Genomic DNA, 25409 nt, shown 5'->3' on the forward strand with positions numbered 1-25409 from the left:
CATACTACAATACACACTACAACACACACTACAACATACTACAACACACACTACAACACACACTACAACACACTACAACACACATTACAACATACACTACAACACACACTACAACACACACTACAACATACTACAACACACACTACAACACACACTACAACACACACTACAACACACACTACAACATACTACAACACACACTATAACATACTACAACACACACTACAACACACACTACAAAACACACTACAACACACACTACAACACACACTACAACATACTACAACACACACTATAACATACTACAACACACACTACAACACACACTACAAAACACACTACAACACAGACTACAACACACACTACAACACACACTACAACACAGACTACCACACACACTACAACACACACTACCACACACACTACAACACACACTACAACACACACTACAACATACTACAACATACTACAACACACACTACAACATACTACAACATACTACAACACACACTACAACACACACTACAACACACACTACCACACACACTACAACATACTACAACACACACTACAACACACACTACAACACACTACAACACACACTACAACACACACTACAACACACACTACCACACACACTACAACACACACTACAACACACACTACAACATACTACAACACACACTACAACACACACTACAACATACTACAACACACACTACAACACACACTACAACATACTACAACACACACTACAACACACACTACAACATACTACAACACACACTACAACACACACTACAACATACACTACAACACACACTACAACATACTACAACACACACTACAACACACACTACAACACACACTACAACACACACGACCACACACACTACAACACACACTACAACACACACTACAACACAGACTACAACACACACTACAACACACACTACAACACACACTACAACATACACTACAACACACACTACAACATACACGACCACACACACTACAACACACACGACCACACACACACTACAACACACACTACAACACACACTACAACACACACTACAACATACTACAACACACACTACAACACACACTACAACATACACTAAAACATACTACAACACACACTACAACACACACTACAACACACACTACAACATACACTACAACATTCTACAACACACACTACAACATACACTAAAACATACTACAACACACACTACAACATACTACAACACACACTACAACATACACTAAAACACACTACAACACACACTACAACATACACTACAACATACTACAACACACACTACAACATACTACAACACACACTACAACACACACTACAACATACTACAACACACACTACAACACACACTACAACACACACTACAAAACACACTACAACACACACACTACAACACACACTACAACACACACACACTACAACACACACTACAACACACACACTACAACACACACTACAACACACACACTACAACACACTACAACACACCCTACAACACACACACTACAACACACACACTACAACACACACTACAACACACTACAACACACACTACAACACACACTACAATACACACACTACAACACACACTACAACACACACACTACAACACACACTACAACACACTACAACACACACTACAACACACACTACAACACACATTACAACACACACTACAACACACACTACAACACACACTACAACACACACACTACAACACACACTACAACACACTACAACACACACTACAACACACACTACAACACACATTACAACACACACTACAACACACACTACAACACACACTACAACACACACACTACAACACACACTACAACACACACTACAAAACACACTACGACACACACTACAACATACACTACAACACACTACAACATACATTACAACACACACTACAACACACACACTACAACACACACACTACAACACACACTACATTACACACACTACAACACACACTACAACATACTACAACACACACTACAACACACACTACAACACACACTACAAAACACACTACGACACACACTACAACACACACTACAACACACACTACAAAACACACTACAACATACACTACAACACACACTACAACACACACTACAACACACACTACAACACACACTACAACACACACACTACAACACACACTACAACACACACTACAAAACACACTACGACACACACTACAACATACACTACAACACACTACAACACACACTACAACATACTACAACACACACTACAACACACACTACAACATACTACAACACACACTACAACACACACTACAACACACACTACAAAACACACTACGACACACACTACAACATACACTACAACATACTACAACACACACTACAACATACTACAACACACACTACAACACACACTACAACATACACTACAACATTCTACAACACACACTACAACATACTACAACACACACTACAACACACACTACAACATACACTACAACATTCTACAACACACACTACAACACACACTACAACATACTACAACACACACTACAACACACACTACAACACACACTACAACATACACTACAACATACTACAACACACACTACAACATACTACAACACACACTACAACACACACTACAACATACACTACAACATTCTACAACACACACTACAACACACACTACAACATACTACAACACACACTACAACACACACTACAACACACACTACAACATACACTACAACATACTACAACACACACTACAACATACTACAACACACACTACAACACACACTACAACATACTACAACACACACTACAACACACACTACAACACACACTACAACACACACTACAACACACACACTACAACACACACACTACAACACACACTACAACACACACACACTACAACACACACACTACAACACACACTACAACACACACACTACAACACACACTACAACACACACACTACAACACACTACAACACACCCTACAACACACACACTACAACACACACACTACAACACACACACTACAACACACACTACAACACACACTACCACACACACTACAACACACACTACCACACACACTACAACACACACTACAATACACACACTACAACACACACTACAACACACACTACAACACACACTACCACACACACTACAACACACACACTACAACACACACTACAACACACACTACAACACACACTACAACACACACTACAACACACATTACAACACACACTACAACACACACTACAACACACACTACAACACACACACTACAACACACACTACAACACACACTACAACACACTACAACACACACTACAACATACACTACAACACACTACAACATACATTACAACACACACTACAACACACACACTACAACACACACACTACAACACACACTACATTACACACACTACAACACACACTACAACATACTACAACACACACTACAACACACACTACAACACACACTACAACACACACTACAAAACACACTACGACACACACTACAACACACACTACAACACACACTACAACACACACTACCACACACACTACAACACACACTACAACACACACTACAACACAGACTACAACACACACTACAACACACACTACAACACAGACTACCACACACACTACAACACACACTACAACACACACTACAAAACACACACTACAACACACACTACAACACACACTACAAAACACACTACGACACACACTACAACACACACTACAAAACACACTACAACATACACTACAACATACACTACGACACACACTACAACACACACTACAACATACACTACAACACACTACAACATACATTACAACACACACTACAACACACACACTACAACACACTACAACACACACACTACAACACACACTACATTACACACACTACAACACACACTACCACACACACTACAAGATACACTACAACACACACTACAACACACTACAACACACACACTACAACACACACTACATTACACACACTACAACACACACTACCACACACACTACAAGATACACTACAAAACACACTACAACACACTACAACACACACTACAACACACACTACAACACACACTACAAAACACACACTACAACACACACTACAAAACACACAACATACACTACAACATACTACAATACACACTACAACACACACTACAACATACTACAACACACACTACAACACACACTACAACACACAATACAACATACTACAACACACACTACAACACACACTACAACATACTACAACACACACTACAACACACACTACAACATACTACAATACACACTACAACACACACTACAACATACTACAACACACACTACAACACACAACACACACTACAACACACACTACAACACACTACAACACACACTACAACATACACTACAACACACACTACAACACACACTACAACATACTACAACACACACTACAACACACACTACAACATACTACAATACACACTACAACACACACTACAACATACTACAACACACACTACAACACACAACACACACTACAACACACACTACAACACACACTACAACATACACTACAACACACAACACACACTACAACACACACTACAACACACTACAACACACACTACAACATACACTACAACACACACTACAACACACACTACAACATACTACAACACACACTACAACACACACTACAACACACACACTACAACACACTACAACACACACACTACAACACACACTACATTACACACACTACAACACACACACTACAACACACACTACAACATACACTACAACACACACTACAAAACACACTACAACACACACTACAACACACACTACAACATACACTACAACACACACTACAAAACACACTACAACACACACTACAACACACACTACAACACACTACAACACACACTACAACACACACACTACAACACACACTACAACATACACTACAACACACACTACAACACACACTACAACACACACTACAACACACTACAACATACACTACAACACACACTACAACACACATTACAACACACACTACAACACACACTACAACACACACTACAACATACACTACAACACACACTACAACACACATTACAACACACATTACAACACACACTACAACACACACTACAACACAAACTACAACACAGACTACAACACAAACTACAACACACACTACAACACACACTACATTACACACACTACAACACACACACTACATAACACACACTACAACACACACTACAAAACACACTACAACACACTACAACACACACTACAACACACACTACAACACACACTACAACATACACTACAACACACACTACAACACACACTACAACACACACACTACAACACACACTACAACACACACACTACAACACACTACAACACACCCTACAACACACACACTACAACACACACACTACAACACACACACTACAACACACTACAACACACACTACAACACACACTACCACACACACTACAACACACACTACCACACACACTACAACACACACTACAATACACACACTACAACACACACTACAACACACACTACAACACACACTACCACACACACTACAACACACACACTACAACACACACTACAACACACACTACAACACACACTACAACACACTACAACACACACTACAACACACACTACAACACACATTACAACACACACTACAACACACACTACAACACACACTACAACACACACACTACAACACACACTACAACACACACTACAACACACACTACAACACACACTACAACACACTACAACACACACTACAACATACACTACAACACACTACAACATACATTACAACACACACTACAACACACAAACTACAACACACACACTACAACACACACTACATTACACACACTACAACACACACTACAACATACTACAACACACACTACAACACACACTACAACACACACTACAACACACACTACAAAACACACTACGACACACACTACAACACACACTACAACACACACTACAAAACACACTACAACACACACTACAACACACACTACAAAACACACACTACAACACACACTACAACACACACTACGACACACACTACGACACACACTACAAAACACACTACAACATACACTACAACATACACTACGACACACACTACAACACACACTACAACATACACTACAACACACTACAACATACATTACAACACACACTACAACACACACACTACAACACACTACAACACACACACTACAACACACACTACATTACACACACTACAACACACACTACCACACACACTACAAGATACACTACAACACACACTACAACACACTACAACACACACACTACAACACACACTACATTACACACACTACAACACACACTACCACACACACTACAAGATACACTACAAAACACACTACAACACACTACAACACACACTACAACACACACTACAACACACACTACAAAACACACACTACAACACACACTACAAAACACACAACATACACTACAACATACTACAATACACACTACAACACACACTACAACATACTACAACACACACTACAACACACAATACAACATACTACAACACACACTACAACACACACTACAACATACTACAACACACACTACAACACACACTACAACATACTACAATACACACTACAACACACACTACAACATACTACAACACACACTACAACACACAACACACACTACAACACACACTACAACACACTACAACACACACTACAACATACACTACAACACACACTACAACACACACTACAACATACTACAACACATACTACAACACACACTACAACATACTACAACACACACTACAACACACACTACAAAACACACTACAACACACACTACAACACACACTACAACACACACTACAACATACTACAACACACACTACAACACACACTACAACATACTACAATACACACTACAACACACACTACAACATACTACAACACACACTACAACACACAACACACACTACAACACACACTACAACATACACTACAACACACAACACACACTACAACACACACTACAACACACTACAACACACACTACAACATACACTACAACACACACTACAACACACACTACAAAATACTACAACACACACTACAACACACACTACAACACACACACTACAACACACTACAACACACACACTACAACACACACTACATTACACACACTACAACACACACACTACAACACACACTACAACATACACTACAACACACACTACAACACACACTACAACACAAACTACAACACACACTACAACATACACTACAACACACACTACAAAACACACTACAACACACACTACAACACACACTACAACACACACACTACAACACACACTACAACATACACTACAACACACACTACAACACACACTACAACACACACTACAACACACTACAACATACACTACAACACACACTACAACACACATTACAACACACACTACAACACACACTACAACACACACTACAACATACACTACAACACACACTACAACACACATTACAACACACATTACAACACACACTACAACACACACTACAAAACACACTACAACACACTACAACACACACTACAACACACACTACAACACACACTACAACATACACTACAACACACACTACAACACACACACTACAACACACACTACCACACACACTACAACACACACTACCACACACACTACAACACACACTACAACACACACTACAACACACACTACAACACACACTACAACATACACTACAACACACACTACAACACACACTACAACACACACTACAACACACACTACAACACACACACTACAACACACACTACAACATACACTACAACATACACTACAACACACACTACAACACACACTACAACACACACTACAACACACACTACAACACACTACAACATACACTACAACACACACTACAACACACATTACAACACACACTACAACACACACTACAACACACACTACAACATACACTACAACACACACTACAACACACATTACAACACACATTACAACACACACTACAACACACACTACAACACAAACTACAACACAGACTACAACACAAACTACAACACACACTACAACACACACTACATTACACACACTACAACACACACACTACATAACACACACTACAACACACACTACAAAACACACTACAACACACTACAACACACACTACAACACACACTACAACACACACTACAACATACACTACAACACACACTACAACACACACACTACAACACACACTACCACACACACTACAACACACACTACCACACACACTACAACACACACACTACAACACACACACTACAAAACACACTACCACACACACTACAACACACACTACAACATACTACAACACACACTACAACACACACTACAACACACACTACAACACAGACTACAACACACACTACAACACACACTACCACACACACTACAACACACACTACAACATACACTACAACACACTACAACACACACACACTACAACACACACTACAACACACACTACAACACACACTACCATACACTACAACACACTACAACACACACACACTACAACACACACTACAACACACACTACCACACACACACTACAACACACACACTACAACACACACTACCACACACACACTACAACACAGACTACAACACACACTACAACACACACACTACAACACACACTACAACACACACTACAACACACACTACAACACACACTACCACACACACTACAACACACACTACAACACACACTACAACATACACTACAACACACTACAACACACACACTACAACACACACTACAACACACACTATAACACACACTACAACACACACTACCACACACACTACAACACACACTACAACACACACTACAACATACACTACAACACACTACAACACACACACAATACAACACACTACAACACACACACTACAACACACACACACACTACAACACAAACTACAACACACACACTACAACACACACTACAACACACATTACAACACACACTACAACACACACTACAACACACACTACCACACACACTACAACACACACTACAACATACACTACAACACACTACAACACACACACAATACAACACACTACAACACACACTACAACACACACTACCACACACACTACAACACACACTACAACATACACTACAACACACTACAACACACACACAATACAACACACTACAACACACACTACAACACACACACTACAACACACACACTACAACACACACACACTACAACACAAACTACAACACACACACTACAACACACACTACAACACACATTACAACACACACTACAACACACACTAAAACACACACTACAACACACACTACCACTCACACTACAACACACACTACAACACACACTACCACACACACTACCACACACACTACAACACACACTACAACACACACTACAACACTCACTACAACACACACTACAACACACACTACAACACACACTAGTTCACAAAGAGTTCTGTGTTGTTTGTGAGTCTGTAAAAAACAAACTCCACCCTGAGCCGAGCAGTCAGGAGTCCCGTCAGCATCAAACTTGCGTCTTCTGACCCTTTACCTAACACACAGTTTTTCCTTGTTTTCCAAATTGTCAGTTTGGCCAGTCCTGAAAGGAAATTCATTAGTGTGTGTACACGTTTTTTTTAGAGTAATTTGGACCATAAATAAACAGACAGAAAGAAAACCGTTCTCCTAAGCCCTGAAACCACGCCTGCAGGCGGCTGAAGAGTCTCACCAGTCTGGAGCACTCTACAAACAGATGGTGGATGGTTTCTGTCTGAGAGCAGAAAGGACAGCCGTCCCCTGCGCCAGGATCGAGGTCCACCAGATACCTTTTAGTAGCTATGGCCCCATGCACAATCCTCCACTGGAGGTCTCCTGTCCGTTTGTCTACAGGGGGTTTGTACAGGGACCGCCAACTGCCCCGTGGGGAGGATCCCGTGCCAAAAAACTCGGCCCACCTCGACACCCTCACCCCTACCAGAGAACGCAGGTTAGAGACCTTCACACTGATCTGGTACGTTGCTTTACTCCCCAGAGTTTCAAATTCCCCCAGCTGGGGTGTCTTTAGAGACAGAAGGATGTCCTCCTCCTCCTTCCACTGTCCAACCGCAGGACAGACAACCAGAGGTGGGAAGACATACTCACACTCATCGTTCCATTGGTCAGATACTGTGGGGTCCCCAACAAACGCTTCTGGCAGAGAAGCACAGACCTCCTCCACCAGCCTGAGCAGCAGCCTGCTGGACTGGATGTTGGTCAGCTCCGCAAGCTGAGGGATGGAGGTCTTCATTAGATGACCCAGCTTCACACAGCCGGCCTCTCTCAGTCTGGATCTCAGGCTGGCTGACGTCAGGACCTGGGATGAGACGTAGCTGCTCCCAAACAGTGGCTCCTCAAAGAGCCACAGCCCTGGTGTCGTAATAGCTCTCCGGCGAACTGTAAAAACCTGCCATGCCTGTAGGACGGACTGGTAGAATGGTGTCAGACCAGTTAGGGCTACTGACTGGGGCTGAAGAAGAAACAGGTGCTAACCGTCCAGCCTTCCTCAGCAGCACACAGGCAGTGTCAGTCCATGGCAAGCCGAAGCTGTACAGCAACCTCTGAGCCGTCTGCAGTTGCGGCTGTTATGCGGGATGCAATGTCCACCAGGCCCCGTCCTCCCTCCTGGACCGGCAGGTACAGCACCGCGGACCTCAGCCAGTGAAGCCCGGACCAGAAAAAGTCCACAACTGCCCTCTGGATTCTCTCGATCAGGCCCTGTGGTGGAGGTAGGACTACAAGTCTGTGCCAAAGGGTCGAGGCAACCAAGTTATTGACAATTAGGACCCTCCCCCTGTAAGAGAGGTGAGGTAGCAGCCATTTCCACTCCACTTAGACAGTCTGGTACATACTCTCTCCATAGCACCCTCCCAGTGCTGTCTCTGGAACTCCTCTGTACCCAAGAAAACACCCAAAACCTTCAAGCCCTGCCTACCCCATCTAATGCTTCCTGGTAGTTTTGGTGTTTCTTTGCTTAACCACTGCCCAACCTGCAAAGCTTCACTCTTCCCCCAGTTTACCTTTGCTGAAGATGCCCTCTCATACAAAGCTAAACTGCTCCCTAGAACATCGACATCCCTCTGGTCTTTGACGAACACATTAACATCATCAGCATATGCTGACACCACCAGGGAGGGCCGCTGAGGCAGCCCAGGCAACATGAGTCCTGACAGATGGGATCTCAACCTGTGTAGAAGGGGTTCAATGGCAATAGAATATAGCTGTCCAGAGATAGGACATCCCTGTCTAATGCCTCTCTGGACTTGGACTGGACAGCTCAGCGCACCCCCGACCTTCACCAAGCAAGACGCTTCCTTGTACATCAAACCCAACAGTGACACAAACCCTTCACCAAAACCAAAAGCCCTTAAAGTGGAAAAAAAGAAAAACATGATCGACCCGATCAAACGCCTTTTCTTGATCTAATGATACAACACCAACATCAACATTATACAGTTTACAAAGATCCAACAAGTCTCTCATGAGAAAAATGTTGTCCATGATGGACCTGTCCGGTACGCAGTAAGACTGGTCTCTGTGGATTATAGTCTCTAGAAAGTTCTTGAGCCGGTTAGCGAGCACCTTGGAAAGAAGTTTATAGTCTGTGTATAACAACGCCACCGGCCTCCAGTTTTTCAGAAGGGACAAATCCCCTTTTTTGGGTAACAGTGACAGTACTGCATGCAACCATTTTGCCGGTAACAGGCCTGTCTGGGCACACTCCTGCAGCACCTCCCACAGGTCGGCTCTCAAACACTTCCAGAAGTGCTTATAGAAATCTGCAGGCAGCCCGTCCAGTCCAGGAGCTCTTCCAGCAGCCATTTGACCCACAGCAGTGGTCAGCTCCTCCAGGGAGATGCTGGCATCCAGGACAGCTCTGTCCTCGGGACCCAGCTGAGGAAGGTCTTGAAGCAGCTCGTCAACACTCTCTCTGTGGTTGTCCTCCTTCCTGAAGAGGGCACTGTAGAAACTTACAGCATGCTGTCTCATTTCGACCGGGTCAGTCGTCATCACACCATCAGGGAGGCGAAGAGACACCATCTGTTTGGTCCGAGAGACGGACTTCTCCAGGTTGAAGAAGTAGGAAGTCGGAGCATCCATGTCAACTAACACTGGTGAACCTTGACCTGACCAAAGCCCCCTTAGCTCGTTCTCGTAAAAAAGAACCTAGCTGTTGTTTCTTCTGCTGAAGCCTGTGAGTGTCTGTGCTGGTGTTAGTGAATAGACTGTGCTCCAAAGCCCTGATCTCATTCCCTAGATCCTCAATGAGCCTTTTGACTCTTACTGTGGAGTGACTTGTATACTGTTGAACAAAGACACGTATGTGTGCCTTTCCTACATCCCACCACTGACTCAGGGACTCAAAATCGCTCTTCTTCCCTCTCCAGATCCCCCAGAAAGCCTCAAACTTTTGACAGAAATCACTGTCCTGAAGCACCTGAATATTAAAGTGCCAGTGAGAACTACCCTTGGTGGTTGGTGAGGTGTGCACATCTAAAGTGACTAAGTGATGGTCGGTGAATCCTACTGGGTGAATGTGACTGTTTAATAACCGGTTACTAAAACTATGTGAAATGTAAACCCTGTCTAGCCTGGCTGCCCTAATGTTCCCATCCAACACCTTCACCCATGTGTACTGCCTAGCCCTGGGATGTTTGACCCTCCAAACGTCCACTACACCCGACTCCGCAATCACCTGTGACAAAGTGGTAGATGACTGGAGGTGAGGTTCCTCTCCTGTTCTGTCCACTAAGGAATCTATGGTGCAATTCCAGTCCCCTCCCATCACTACACACTCGTTCTGGTCACACTGCTGCAGGACATCTCTCAGTTTGTGGAAAATACCCGTTCTGTGTGAGCCCTGGTTTGGAGCATGGATGTTAATAAAGACAAATGAAATGCTTTGTATGGAGGCTCTGACCACCAGAGCCCTGCCTTTCACTATCTCTGTGGAGGAGATGATGTTAACATCCAGCCCAGGTGCAAACAGAACAGCTACACCTGCAGACAGGTTGGTCCCATGAGACAGGACATACTGTCCCCTCCACCACAAGCCCCAGTCGACCTCATTATGTGGGTCACTGTGTGTTTCCTGCAAGAAAACGATGTTTAGTTGTTTCTGTCTGATCATCTCTGCAGTGACCGCTCTCCTCTCTCGGTCCCTCCCACCATTAATGTTTAAAGACCCAACCCTCACCTTGTGCATTGAAATATGAAAAAGAACAGTGAAGTAGACAGCCAACAGTAACAGAAAGATTAAGTGCAGCACATCCATGACAGACTCACTTAATTCTTTTCATCCTTTTGGAACTTTTATCTTTCTTCATCCCCCTGAGACCAGTCATGTATTTTTCAAGACGGTAGCGCTTCCTCTTATCCAACACCTCAAACCCTACCGCTTTCTGTATCGATGACACGCTCTTCATAAACTTTTCCGCATCCGGAAAATGCTCTAGAACCTGCACCGATTTACCAAACGTTTCATCGAGGAAGTTGTTGATCTCCTCCAACTTGTACAGATCTCCACTGTAAACCTGGGACTCGGCGACAGAGACATAGTCGGAGTCCGTCTCGTACTCCATCTCCTCCTCCACAACACAAGCCGCTCCACTCACCTCTGGACCAGCAGCCTGACTCTGGTCAGGTTCACCTGTCGGCCCTTCGCTGCTGCCTGCTCCACTTTCCTTCCTCCCTTCCACTGCCAGTGATTCCTTCACCTTCTTCCCCTCTGTTTCTCCACATACCCTCCTCCCTTCCTCTGCTCCTGCCAGTGCTTCCTCTACCCTACTTCTCTTTGTTTCTCCACAATCCCTCTTCCATTCCTTTGCTCCTGTCAGTAACTCCTCCACCTTCTTGCCCTCTGTCGTTTCACTCAGAACATCTGAGTTCTCCTCATTATTCTCTCCTCCACCTGCATCAGCTCCCTGCCCCCCGACCTGACTGTCAGTCTGCCCGCTGAGCCCCTCCCCGGCCGCGTCCCGCTTGTGCCCCGCCCGCCCACACTTAAAGCACTTGATGCTACCGGTGCTAGCGTACAGCATGTAGTGCCCGTCCCCGTACTTCACCCTGAAGGAGACATCCAGCGTGTTAGACGGACTATTGAGGAACATTAGAACCTGTCTCCTGAAGGACTGGACATGTTTAAGTTTATCACTCTTACAGCCCAGCCCCAGAGTTCTGAAGCTATTCGCTAGCTTCCCGAAGCACTGCAGCTCGCGCTGCGACACCTGGTCGGGGATGAACGGGGGAACCCCGGACACGGTGACCCGGGTGGTGGGCACTGCCAGCGGGGACACCTGCAGGTAGACGCCGTTCAGCGTGACGCCGCTCGCTATCAACGCGGACACAAACCGCTCCTCTTTCAGGAACACCAGCACACCTCGGTTCATCCTGGAGGCGGAGGACAGGTTACGGTGACCCACACGGTCCCCCACAGCCAGGAGAACCTCCTCCACCATGACACCCGGGTCGGGCTGAATCCGAACCCCATGTCTCAAGGACGGCGTCTCAGAGGACGCCATCCCGGACAAGAAACACGGTTTATCCCCACAACAACAAAAACCAATAAACACACAAAATACACAACAAACAGACAAAACACAACAACTCAATCACACAGTGAACTATGAAAGAAATGAATTGTAAACAGTTTGAGAAAAATCATCAAACATTTAGTCTCAGCACGCTCTCACCACCACCAGCTTCCTCCAGAGAGAGAGAGAGACAGGGAGAGAGAGAGAGAGAGATTTTTTTTTGATTTTTGAAAAAACCTTTATTCACACATTCCTAATTTTACTTTTTTTTTTTTTTTTTTTTTTTTTCAAAAATCACAGGTTTTATTAAAAATAAATAAATCATCTGATAAAAAACTGCGCAAACACCAGCTCATCTTCCACAACAGAACAAACAAGGTTTTTAAAACACCAACGTTGTTTAAAAGCATCCAAGTCTCCAATGTGTTTATAAAACCGGAACTCCAGCCAGAGTCTGGCTCTGATGTTGCAGAGCCACACTGCCCCGGCCTCCTGCCCCTCCCTGTTCTCCACTCGCTTTTTACGGGTTAAATAAATGGCCATTTTGGCTTCCCCAGAAAGGTAGTTGAGGAGCTGCCACTTTTCTTTTTCTGCTTTTTTGTAGGCAGCTCCCATGATAAAAACCTTCTCAGTAAAAAACACATTAAAAAGACTAAAAACCAATGTTAAAAGAGTGAAGAAACCTGAAAGTCTCTTGCACTCAGTAAAAACATGGTAGATAGTCTCTCGAAGGTCACAGAAGGGGCACCGGCTCAGGACAGCGGGATTAATAACGGAGATAAAAGCGTTGCAGGCGACAGCACCGTGTAAAATCCTCCACTGGAGGTCGGCCGTTCGTTTCTTGAGGGGAGGTTTATATAAAATCCTCCACTGTGCGCCAGGTCCGCCTTGTCCCAGTCTCTCTGACCACACAGTGGGAGGCCTGTTGCACAGTCCGGACCTGTTGGTGCTCTTGATGCAATTAAAATACACAGTCTTTTTGTCCGCTCTGTGTAATGTCATTGCTTCCGGACACGTCGTAGCAAGCAGGGGGCCGGTGAGTTCCCCCAGCACCGGGCTCAGGGAGATCTCAGGGAAAGGGTCTGCAGGGTCCGGCTCGACTTGTCCTTGGCTGTAGTCCATGAGGAGGCTCCTCTCCTTCCTGATCAGCCTCTGTCTCCACAGCTCCAGGAGCCTCCTCGCCACCCGGACAGAATGCAGACCCAGCAGAGCGCCCAGGGCCGGGGGGTCGCTCAGCGTCGGCCCCACTGCATTTACCAGCTGCTGCAGGCACAGGGTCCGCGACCTCAGCAGCGCCCCCGTCAGTCCAGGGGTGACGCTGCTGCTGATGTCCAGCTTGGCCCTGTGAATCAATGGTTCTCTCAGCAACCAGTACAGAGAGTTAGTCTGTGGGCATCTTTCACGAGTAAAAAGGGCCCACAACTTAAAAACACCCTGATAAAACGGAGGCAGCCCACTTAACTTTAAAATGCTAGAATCCATTAAAAACAGAGCAGTATCCAGCCCCAGGTTGTTAGCACGTCTGAGGATGCAGCTGGCCACATCTCGCCACACTAAAAACTCCAGACTAGTCAGGTATTTTTGAACAAACTGAATTCTAAAAGTGGCTGTCCGGCTGGCCAGGTGGACCAGGCCCTGTCCCCCCTCCTCTCTGGATAAAAACAGCACCCCTTGTGGCACCCAGTGTAGACCCTCCCAAAAAAAATCCACCATTTTTTTTTGTATGTTGGCTAGAAAGCCTGAGGGAGGGTCTAGGCATGTTAGTTGGTGCCACAGCTGGGATGCTATAAGATTATTTAAAACCAGTGCTCTACCTTTAAAAGACATCTGAGGGAGCAGCCACTTCCACTTGGAAAGTTTTCCCTCAATCTTTTCTGTGACGCCCTCCCAATTCTTTTGGACCACATTTTCCTGTCCGAGATATATCCCAAGATATTTAAAACCGTCCTTCCTCCACACTAGTTTCTGGGGAAGGACTGGGAGGCCGCCACACCATTCATCGACAGCGAGGGCCTCACTTTTCTTCCAGTTCACCCTCGCTGCCGATGTCCTGCTAAAACCCTCTACAATGTTAGTTAAAAGGTCTGCATCCCTCTGGTCCTTAATAAAAACAACAATATCGTCGGCATAAGCCGATAAAATCATTTTCTCATTAAAACCAGGTAAAACCAGTCCTTGCAGGCTAGAGCGTATCTTGATGAGGAGGGGCTCCAGGGAGAGTGCATAGAGCATCCCGGACAGAGCACAACCCTGCCGGACCCCTCTACCCACTCTAAAAGGAGCACACAGACTGCCGTTTATCTTCAGCACACTCTCAACCTCATTGTACAACACCTTGATCTTAGCTATGAAGCCAGCGCTGAACCCAAACTTCCCCAGGACTTTCCAGAGGAAGCTGTGTTCAACGCGGTCAAAAGCCTTTTCCTGATCTAGAGAAATCAGACCATTGTTAATACCCAACGAGCTGGAGACCTCCAAAACATCCAGAATGAGGTAGACATTGTCTACCATGGACCTGCCGGGTACACAATAGGTCTGGTCCCGATGGATGACCTGCTCCATAGCTTCCCTCAGCCTGGAGGCGAAGACTTTGGACAGAAGCTTGTAATCCACACACAGCAGAGACACAGGATGCCAGTTTCCGATGTCCTCCAGGTTTCCTTTTTTTGGCAGGAGTGTTATCACTGCTCTCCGGCAGGACATCGGCATGGAACCAGAGGCCAGACTCTCATTAAAAACATCCAAGATGTCCCTCGCAAATATATCCCAGAAGGTTTTATAAAATTCGGCGGTGAGGCCATCAAGGCCGGGAGCACGCCGTCCCTGCATGCCCTGCAAGGCGGCCTTCAGCTCCTGTAGGCTTATGGGCCTGCAGAGCTCCTCATTGGTCTCCTCAGAGACCTGAGGCAGCTCTCCACAGAACCCCTCCATTAATGACTCCTCCTCCCTGTACTCACTGGTATACAGGGAGGATTAAAAGCCCACCGCTCGCCTCCTGATCTGGCTTGGTTCCACAACTGGCTGCCCTGCGTCTCCTAACAGTGAGTGGATTACCCTCCTCTCCTCTGCTCTTCCTCTCCAGGCCGAAGAAGAAGCTAGAGGGAGTGTCCATCTCTGTGATGGTCTGGAATCGGGACCTGACCAGTGCACCCTGAACTTTAACGTCTAACAAGTCGGCCAAAGCCACCTTTTTTCCTTTGAGGACTTCAATATGCCCTCGATCTCCTGTGGACTCACTTAAACTCTCTAGGTCCACTATATCAGTCTCCAGGTCCTTCATAGATCTGGTGATGTCTCGGGTGACGTTGAAAGTATGCTGCTGACAAAGAAGCCTAATCTCAATTTTACCACGGTCCCACCACTGCCTAAGACTACTAAAATCGCTCTTCCTCAGCCTAAAAACATCCCAGAAATAAATAAGAACCTCTCTAAATTTTTTATCAAAAGTTAAAACTAAATTAAAATGCCAATACGCGCTCTTGGGTAAAATGTTTCTAATAAAAACATGACATAAAAGCAAAGAATGATTAGTAAAAACAGCAGGAACAATACTGCACATTTTAAAAATATTAAAATGGTGCTTAAAAACATAAATACGGTCTAACCTGGCTGAGGAGATCCTCCCCTCCCTAAAGTGGGACCATGTGTACTGTCGGCAGTCGGCATGCATCCTTCTCCACACATCCACCAGGCCATGAGAATGGACCAGCCTCCTCAGAACCTGCTGTGAAGCTGGATGTGGCTCTGTGTGGTTACGGTCCTTTAAACCATCTTCCGTACAGTTAAAATCCCCCCGCCCAAGAATAAAAAATCCTCCGAGGCACAGCCATTTAAAACATCATTAACTTTTTGTAAAAACAGCTTCCTCTCTGCACCGGTTGCTGGAGCATACACATTGATAAAAACAACAGTAAAAAGGTTGAACCGTGCTTTAACTAAAAACAACCTCCCCTCGATGATGTGTTTGACCTCCAGTGAAACCGGGATAAAAGACCTGGAGAAGAGGAAGCCCACTCCTCCACTGAGGTTTGTGTGGTGACTCAGGAGGACTTCCCCTTCCCACTCCCTCCTCCAGTCGGCCTCGTTGGTGCTGTCGCTGTGGGTCTCTTGTAGGAAGAGAACATCAATACCTTTCAACTTTTTAAATTCATAAATAGATGTTCTCTTCCTAACATCCCTGGCTCCATTAACATTTAAAGTTCCGACTCTGAAAGTATCCATTAAAAGAAAAATGTTTAAAACACAAACAAAAACCAATAAATTAATTAAAACACACATTGGAGCTTTCGGCATCACCCTCATCCATCATTTCTTTTATTTTTGTGGCAATTTTTCTTAATCTAAAACCCTCCTGATCAGTGAAGCCGGACTCCTCCTTCCGGCTCATGTGGTGTCTGGCTGAGGTATAAAATAGGCTTAGGTTAGGAAAGAAGTCAACAACGTTGACTCCTTTCCTGCCTTTTGTTCGTTGTAAAAAAGTCCTAATTTATTCTGCCGTGTACATTTTTTGTTGCTGACTTCTGGTTAAAACTGCAGGAGCATTGCTGCTGTCAGACACCTCCTCGTCACTGCTGTCTGACCTCTGCCCCCGACCCGTCTCCTTGGCTTCCCCCACCTTGCTGGCCTTGGTGCCACTGCCTGCCTTCTAGGCCCGCTTCTTCCTCTTTGAGGCAACTTTAAACTCCCCAACTTCCATCTCCGCTTCTTCCACCTGCTCAGCCCACCCACTTACACTTTCCTCCTCCGCCTCTACTTCCCCACCAACCTGCTGTGCTACCTCCACGGGCTTCTCCCCAGCACCATTACCCCCCACTTCCTTTTCTTCTCCTCCATCCTCACCATTCCCCACCTTAACCAAAGCCTCCCCCCTGCTGCTCTGGACACCCTCACCATCATTACCACCACCACCATTATTACAACCATCACCCTCACCACCACCATTATTACCACCAACATTATTCCCACCATCACCCTCACTCACCTCACTCACACCACTCACACTCAGCTCAGGCACAGCAGCATCCACCCTGCGCCGCGGCGCCGGAACAGGCCGCCCAGACGCCACGGCCGCAGCCGCGACTCCGTCCGGGCCAGGCGGAGCCGGGTCACAGCGCTTCGGACAGGCTCTCGCGGTGTGCCCCTCCTCACCGCAACTAAAGCACTTCATCACCGACGATGTTGCATAAATCTCGTAGTCAAAATCATCTACTTTCACCCTGAAGCGGAGGTTGAGGTCCTCGTTCCGGTTGTTAAGTATCATATACAAGTACCTGCGGTGGGACACTACGTACTTCAGCAACTGATCTTTACACCCAGACAAGATCTTCCTGATCGGGGAAACCACCTTCCCGTGTCTGGAGAGCTCTTTGCTGAGGAACTCGTCGGTGATGAACGGAGGGACATTAGACACAAGGACTCCGGTTGCACTAACGGAAACACCTGGACAAACAAATCGTTCACCGTGAGGCCCGCCTCCACCACACGGTTCACCTTCTCCACCTGGTCCAGGAAGATGACCATGGCGCCGTTCATGCGAGCGGCCGACTTAATGCTGCTGTGCCCGACCCTCGCCCCCACAGCCATCCCGATGTCCTCCACGCTGCACGAGAAAGCGGCCGCGATCTTAATGCCGTGCTTCCTCGTGAGGTGGGACAACGTGTCTCCATTTACCATGGCGTCTGACGCCGACCGGCGAAACACCGGCAGGAGGAAACAAACACCCAAAGAAAACCCACAAACTACCCCAAAAATACACAACTAACAACCCAAACTACGGTGAAACCCAACCAATAAACCAAATTAAATTAATATACATAACTAAGGTAAATAAACAATTTAAAAAAAAAGATCCGCTCACTCAGAAACGCTCACTCACACACGCTCACACACGCAAACTCCCAGCATGCACCGAGAGAGAGAGAGAGAGAGAGAGAGAGAGAGAGAGAGAGGGAGAGAGAGAGAGAGAGAGAGAGAGGGGAGAGAGAGAGAGAGATTTTTTTGATTTTTACAAAACCTTTATTTTACATAAAAAAACGAATATACGAACAAACACACACATTGTAAACACATTAACTAAATAGAACAACAAATAAATCTGAGAGGTGGTCCCTCTCCGTCTCGTCCTCATCCTGCAGCACCTCCGTCTCATCCTCGTAGCAGGGAAACCACCGCCGACACGCCTCCCAGTTCAGGACCGGCCACCTCCGTCAGTACGCTCAGTACGGTCCTCTGGACGTCGGTCCTCTGGACCTCGGCCCTCTGAACGTCGGCCCTTGCATTTCAAATATGCCTCATACTCCTTAATCGCTTTACTGACAGTAACAGCGATCTTCCTCAACCTCCAGCCCTCCCGATCGGTAAAACTCTTCGCGGCCTTATTGGCCGTGTGGAGCCGGATGGACTTAACAAGTCTCGGCAAGTCCGAGAAGTGATCCTCTATAAAAATCCTCTGGTTCTTAGTCCTGCCTAGAAACCCTTTTAATTCGTCCACACTGTACATGTCTGGGTGCTCCTCACCTTCCTCAGAGAAGGAGTCTTCCTCCATACTGGACTCAGACTCAGACTCCTCGTCCCCCTTACCCGAAGCTCCCTTCTTGGCCCGTGAGCTTTCCTCATCCTCCCTGCTCTTCCTCTTCAGACGGTGAGCCTGACCCTTCTCCTCCTCCTCCTCCCTGTGCCTCCTGCCCGTCCCCTCCGACCCCCTCAGGACCCTCCTGGTTCTGTCCCTCAGCAGCCGCTTCACTAGAAGCGTCCCGCTCAGCTGACCTCTTACTTGGGCAGTCCCTGGCCTGATGCCCCTCTCATCCACATCTGAAACACTTCCCGTTCCCAGAGGTCACATACAACACATAGTCACCCTTGTTGTTCAGGACCATGAGGAGCTGCCTCCTGTGAGACACAACGTGTTTCTGCAGACCTGCACCCCGAGGAAACCTTCCTCACCCAGGAAACCACCCTCCCGTGTCTCACCAGCTCTCCGAGCAACACCTCGTCCCTAATGAACGGGGGCACGTTGTCCACCGTGTCTCTGACCGCCGGTGTTACCAGCGGCAGCACCGGCACCACCGGCACCACCGTGCCCTTCACCACGATGCCTTTAGCCGCTACCGTGCTCACCTTCACCACGCTGTCGAGGAAAATCAATCCATCGCGCGCGTTAGCAGCGTGCTAACGCGCGCCGACCGGCTGCGCCAACACGCACACAAGAAACCCCCAAACCCCCTTGTGCACACAATAACCCCACATACACTACAACACACACTACAACACACACTACAACACACACTACAACACACACCGCTCTCTGTCGACCACTACCAACGAGAAAAACAGACAAAAAACACCACAACCTCAGTGCTCACGCTCAGAGAGAGAGAGAGAGAGAGAGAGAGAGAGAGAGAGAGAGGGGGAGAGAGGGGGGAGGGCGGGAGAGAGAGAGAGAGAGAGAGAGGGGGAGAGAGAGGGAGAGAGAGAGAGAGAGGGAGAGGGGGAGAGAGAGCTAGAGAGAAAGAGGTAAAGTGCCTCTCACACATATTTTTCTTGATCTATCGTTGCTCCCCCCCCCCCCCACACACACACACACACACACACACACACACACACTCATGCTCCTCTCTATAGCTTCCCCCCTCAGACCGTATTCTTCTCCGGTGTTTCCTATTTTCCCTCTCTCTCTGCTCCAAGGTCGAGTTAATGAATGACAGAGCCTGTCATCAATTCCCCTTTCTCCCTTTACACCTGTCTCACACACACACACACACACACACACACACACACACATTGTGTATTGATTGTGACAGCATCTTTGTGTTTTCACTCAAACCACTTGGATCACTAGAATTTCCAAAATGTATTATCATTTTTTTCCTTTGGTAAGGACTTCTTTGGCGACTGTATTTTAATTAAAAGCCTTAAACTAGGTGGATTAGGAGGATCATGGCGATGTATTATTGCAAATAGCCTGTATTTATGTTTCAGTTATGTTTTTGGTGCTCTCAACATGCCATAATGCAAATAGCAGGAGGTTAATAGTGAGGAAATGAATGAATGAATTATTCACAATGTAATAAGATATATGAGCTTTTAAAATACAGTGTCTTCTCGATGAAGGAGGATACGTACAATCTCCTCGTGGACGTCAGTGGCTGCCAATATTGAAATGAAATAATTAAATTGGAATGTAATTTGACATTTCTGTGTCTATGATGAAAAAGATGAATTAAATAAAAAAGTGTAGTTACTAATGAAATATATGTTTGTGTACTCCAAGCTTTTTGTATATGAAATCACTCACATCAACTATTGTGAGATTGACCACTATGAAACATCTGGACATATTTTAATTTTAAAGATTTTGTTTTCAGGCTTACTGAAAAGTCAATCTCACGTTAAAGTTCATGATTTGTAGTTTATTTCAATTTCAGAGTTGACACTAATGGCAGAGATTGCCGAGATTACAAACATGAAAATCACATACAAATTTGTTTTTAAAAATGTTTTTATTTGCAATGCAAACAATTCCATGAAATAAAATGTCACTTTAATAATTAGAATCATAATGATATCAAAGTAAAACCCTAAACGTACGCATCCACCGTTAATCTGCCACAGATGTCAACACATCTACTTTCCGTACCCTGTTTAATAATTCCTTTTCTTTGATGTGTATTTCAGAGTCTCCTATTGGTCAGATGCGTCCACCGCACGGCAGCGCCACGCCCCAAAAGAACAGCAACCTCCTGGTCATCATCGTGGTTTCCGTGGGAGCCGTCACCGTGGTCGTGGTCGTCATCGTGGCGCTCATCTGCACGCGGCGCTCCTCCGCCCAGCAGAGGAAGTAAGTCTTCATCGACTCTCAAACGCCTTTTCGGCTCTAAAATCATGTTCCCAAAAGCCGGGAAGGACCTGACCTGAATTGGCTTTTATCACACTGGGTTCCTCTTCTTCTAAATCCCATTCATCGGTGTGGTTTGGTAATCCTTTTCCGGTTTCACTGTTATTTGGTGGCAGTTTGTCAAATTGTATTTCATTTTATAATCCGGTTAGCGATGTTTTGATCATTGTTATTGCACTAATCCACGTTGAATTATAATCTTTCAGATTTCAGTGCTGGTTGAACACCTGTGGGAATAGTGACAGTGTGTGGTTTAATACTCGAGCACACACTCGTTAGAGCAGATCCTGAGTCAGAAATACACCACGAGTCACTACCAGGAGAAAGCTTTAGAGAGGTCATCATCATCGGTTTAATTCACTCATCCAGAACATTTCAGATGCTATTCTTCAATAGTCTCATTATGTCATGCATGTTTGTCACATTTTAGTCTAGTTTTAATTTTTTGTTGGAATTATTTTACAATCAAGTTCATGAAATTCCCAACGGTATTATTTCATTATCTGATTCCTCAAATATCAGTTGGGTTTCATTCCATAATCCAGTTGTTTTGCAATGTTTGACCGGTTTTAGTCGTTGTGATCCAGTTTATGAAATCAAATATTGGATTGAGCTCGACTTCGTAATCCTCGTCCTCCTCGTCTCTCCTCCCACCTCCTTCTGTCTGTCTCCACGTTGCTCCATCTCGTACTCCTCGTCCTCCTCGTGTCTCCTCCCACCTCCTTCTGTCTGTCTCCACGTTGCTCCATCTCGTAATCCTCGTCCTCCTTCCACCTCCTTCTGTCTGTCTCCACGTTGCTCCATCCCGTAATCCTCGTCCTCCTTCCACCTCCTTCTGTCTGTCTCCACGTTGCTCCATCTCGTAATCCTCGTCCTCCTCGTCTCTCCTTCCACCTCCTTCTGTCTGTCTCCACGTTGCTCCATCCCGTAATCCTTGTCCTCCTTCCACCTCCTTCTGTCTGTCTCCACGTTGCTCCATCTCATAATCCTCGTCCTCCTCCCACCTCCTTCTGTCTGTCTCCACGTTGCTCCATCTCGTAATCCTCGTCCTCCTCGTGTCTCCTCCCACCTCCTTCTGTCTGTCTCCACGTTGCTCCATCTCGTAATCCTCGTCCTCCTCGTGTCTCCTCCCACCTCCTTCTGTCTGTCTCCACGTTGCTCCATCTCGTAATCCTCGTCCTCCTTGTGTCTCCTTCCAACTCCTTCTGTCTGTCTCCACGTTGCTCCATCCCGTAATCCTCGTCCTCCTTCCACCTCCTTCTGTCTGTCTCCACGTTGCTCCATCTCGTAATCCTCGTCCTCCTCCCACCTCCTTCTGTCTGTCTCCACGTTGCTCCATCTCTTAATCCTCGTCCTCCTCCCACCTCCTTCTGTCTGTCTCCACGTTGCTCCATCTCGTAATCCTCGTCCTCCTCGTCTCTCCTTCCACCTCCTTCTGTCTGTCTCCACGTTGCTCCATCTCGTAATCCTCGTCCTCCTCCCACCTCCTTCTGTCTGTCTCCACGTTGCTCCATCTCGTAATCCTCGTCCTCCTCCCACCTCCTTCTGTCTATCTCCACGTTGCTCCATCTCGTAATCCTTGTCCTCCTTCCACCTCCTTCTGTCGGTCTCCACGTTGCTCCATCCCGTAATCCTTGTCCTCCTTCCACCTCCTTCTGTCTGTCTCCACG

General features: G+C 45.8%; 1 protein-coding gene across 1 annotated transcript in view; it reads left to right on the forward strand.

Annotated features, from left to right (window-relative positions):
- Nucleotides 1–25409, forward strand: part of dcc (DCC netrin 1 receptor) — a 316481-nt gene that overhangs the window by 236145 nt on the left and 54927 nt on the right. Inside the window, exon 23 of the mRNA XM_034546888.1 lies at nt 23520–23682. Coding sequence (XP_034402779.1) covers nt 23520–23682 — 163 coding nt within the window. The remainder of the gene's footprint in view (nt 1–23519; nt 23683–25409) is intronic.

This window comes from Cyclopterus lumpus, chromosome 12 (genome assembly GCF_009769545.1).
Source record: "Cyclopterus lumpus isolate fCycLum1 chromosome 12, fCycLum1.pri, whole genome shotgun sequence".
Taxonomy (NCBI): Eukaryota; Metazoa; Chordata; class Actinopteri; order Perciformes; family Cyclopteridae; genus Cyclopterus; species Cyclopterus lumpus.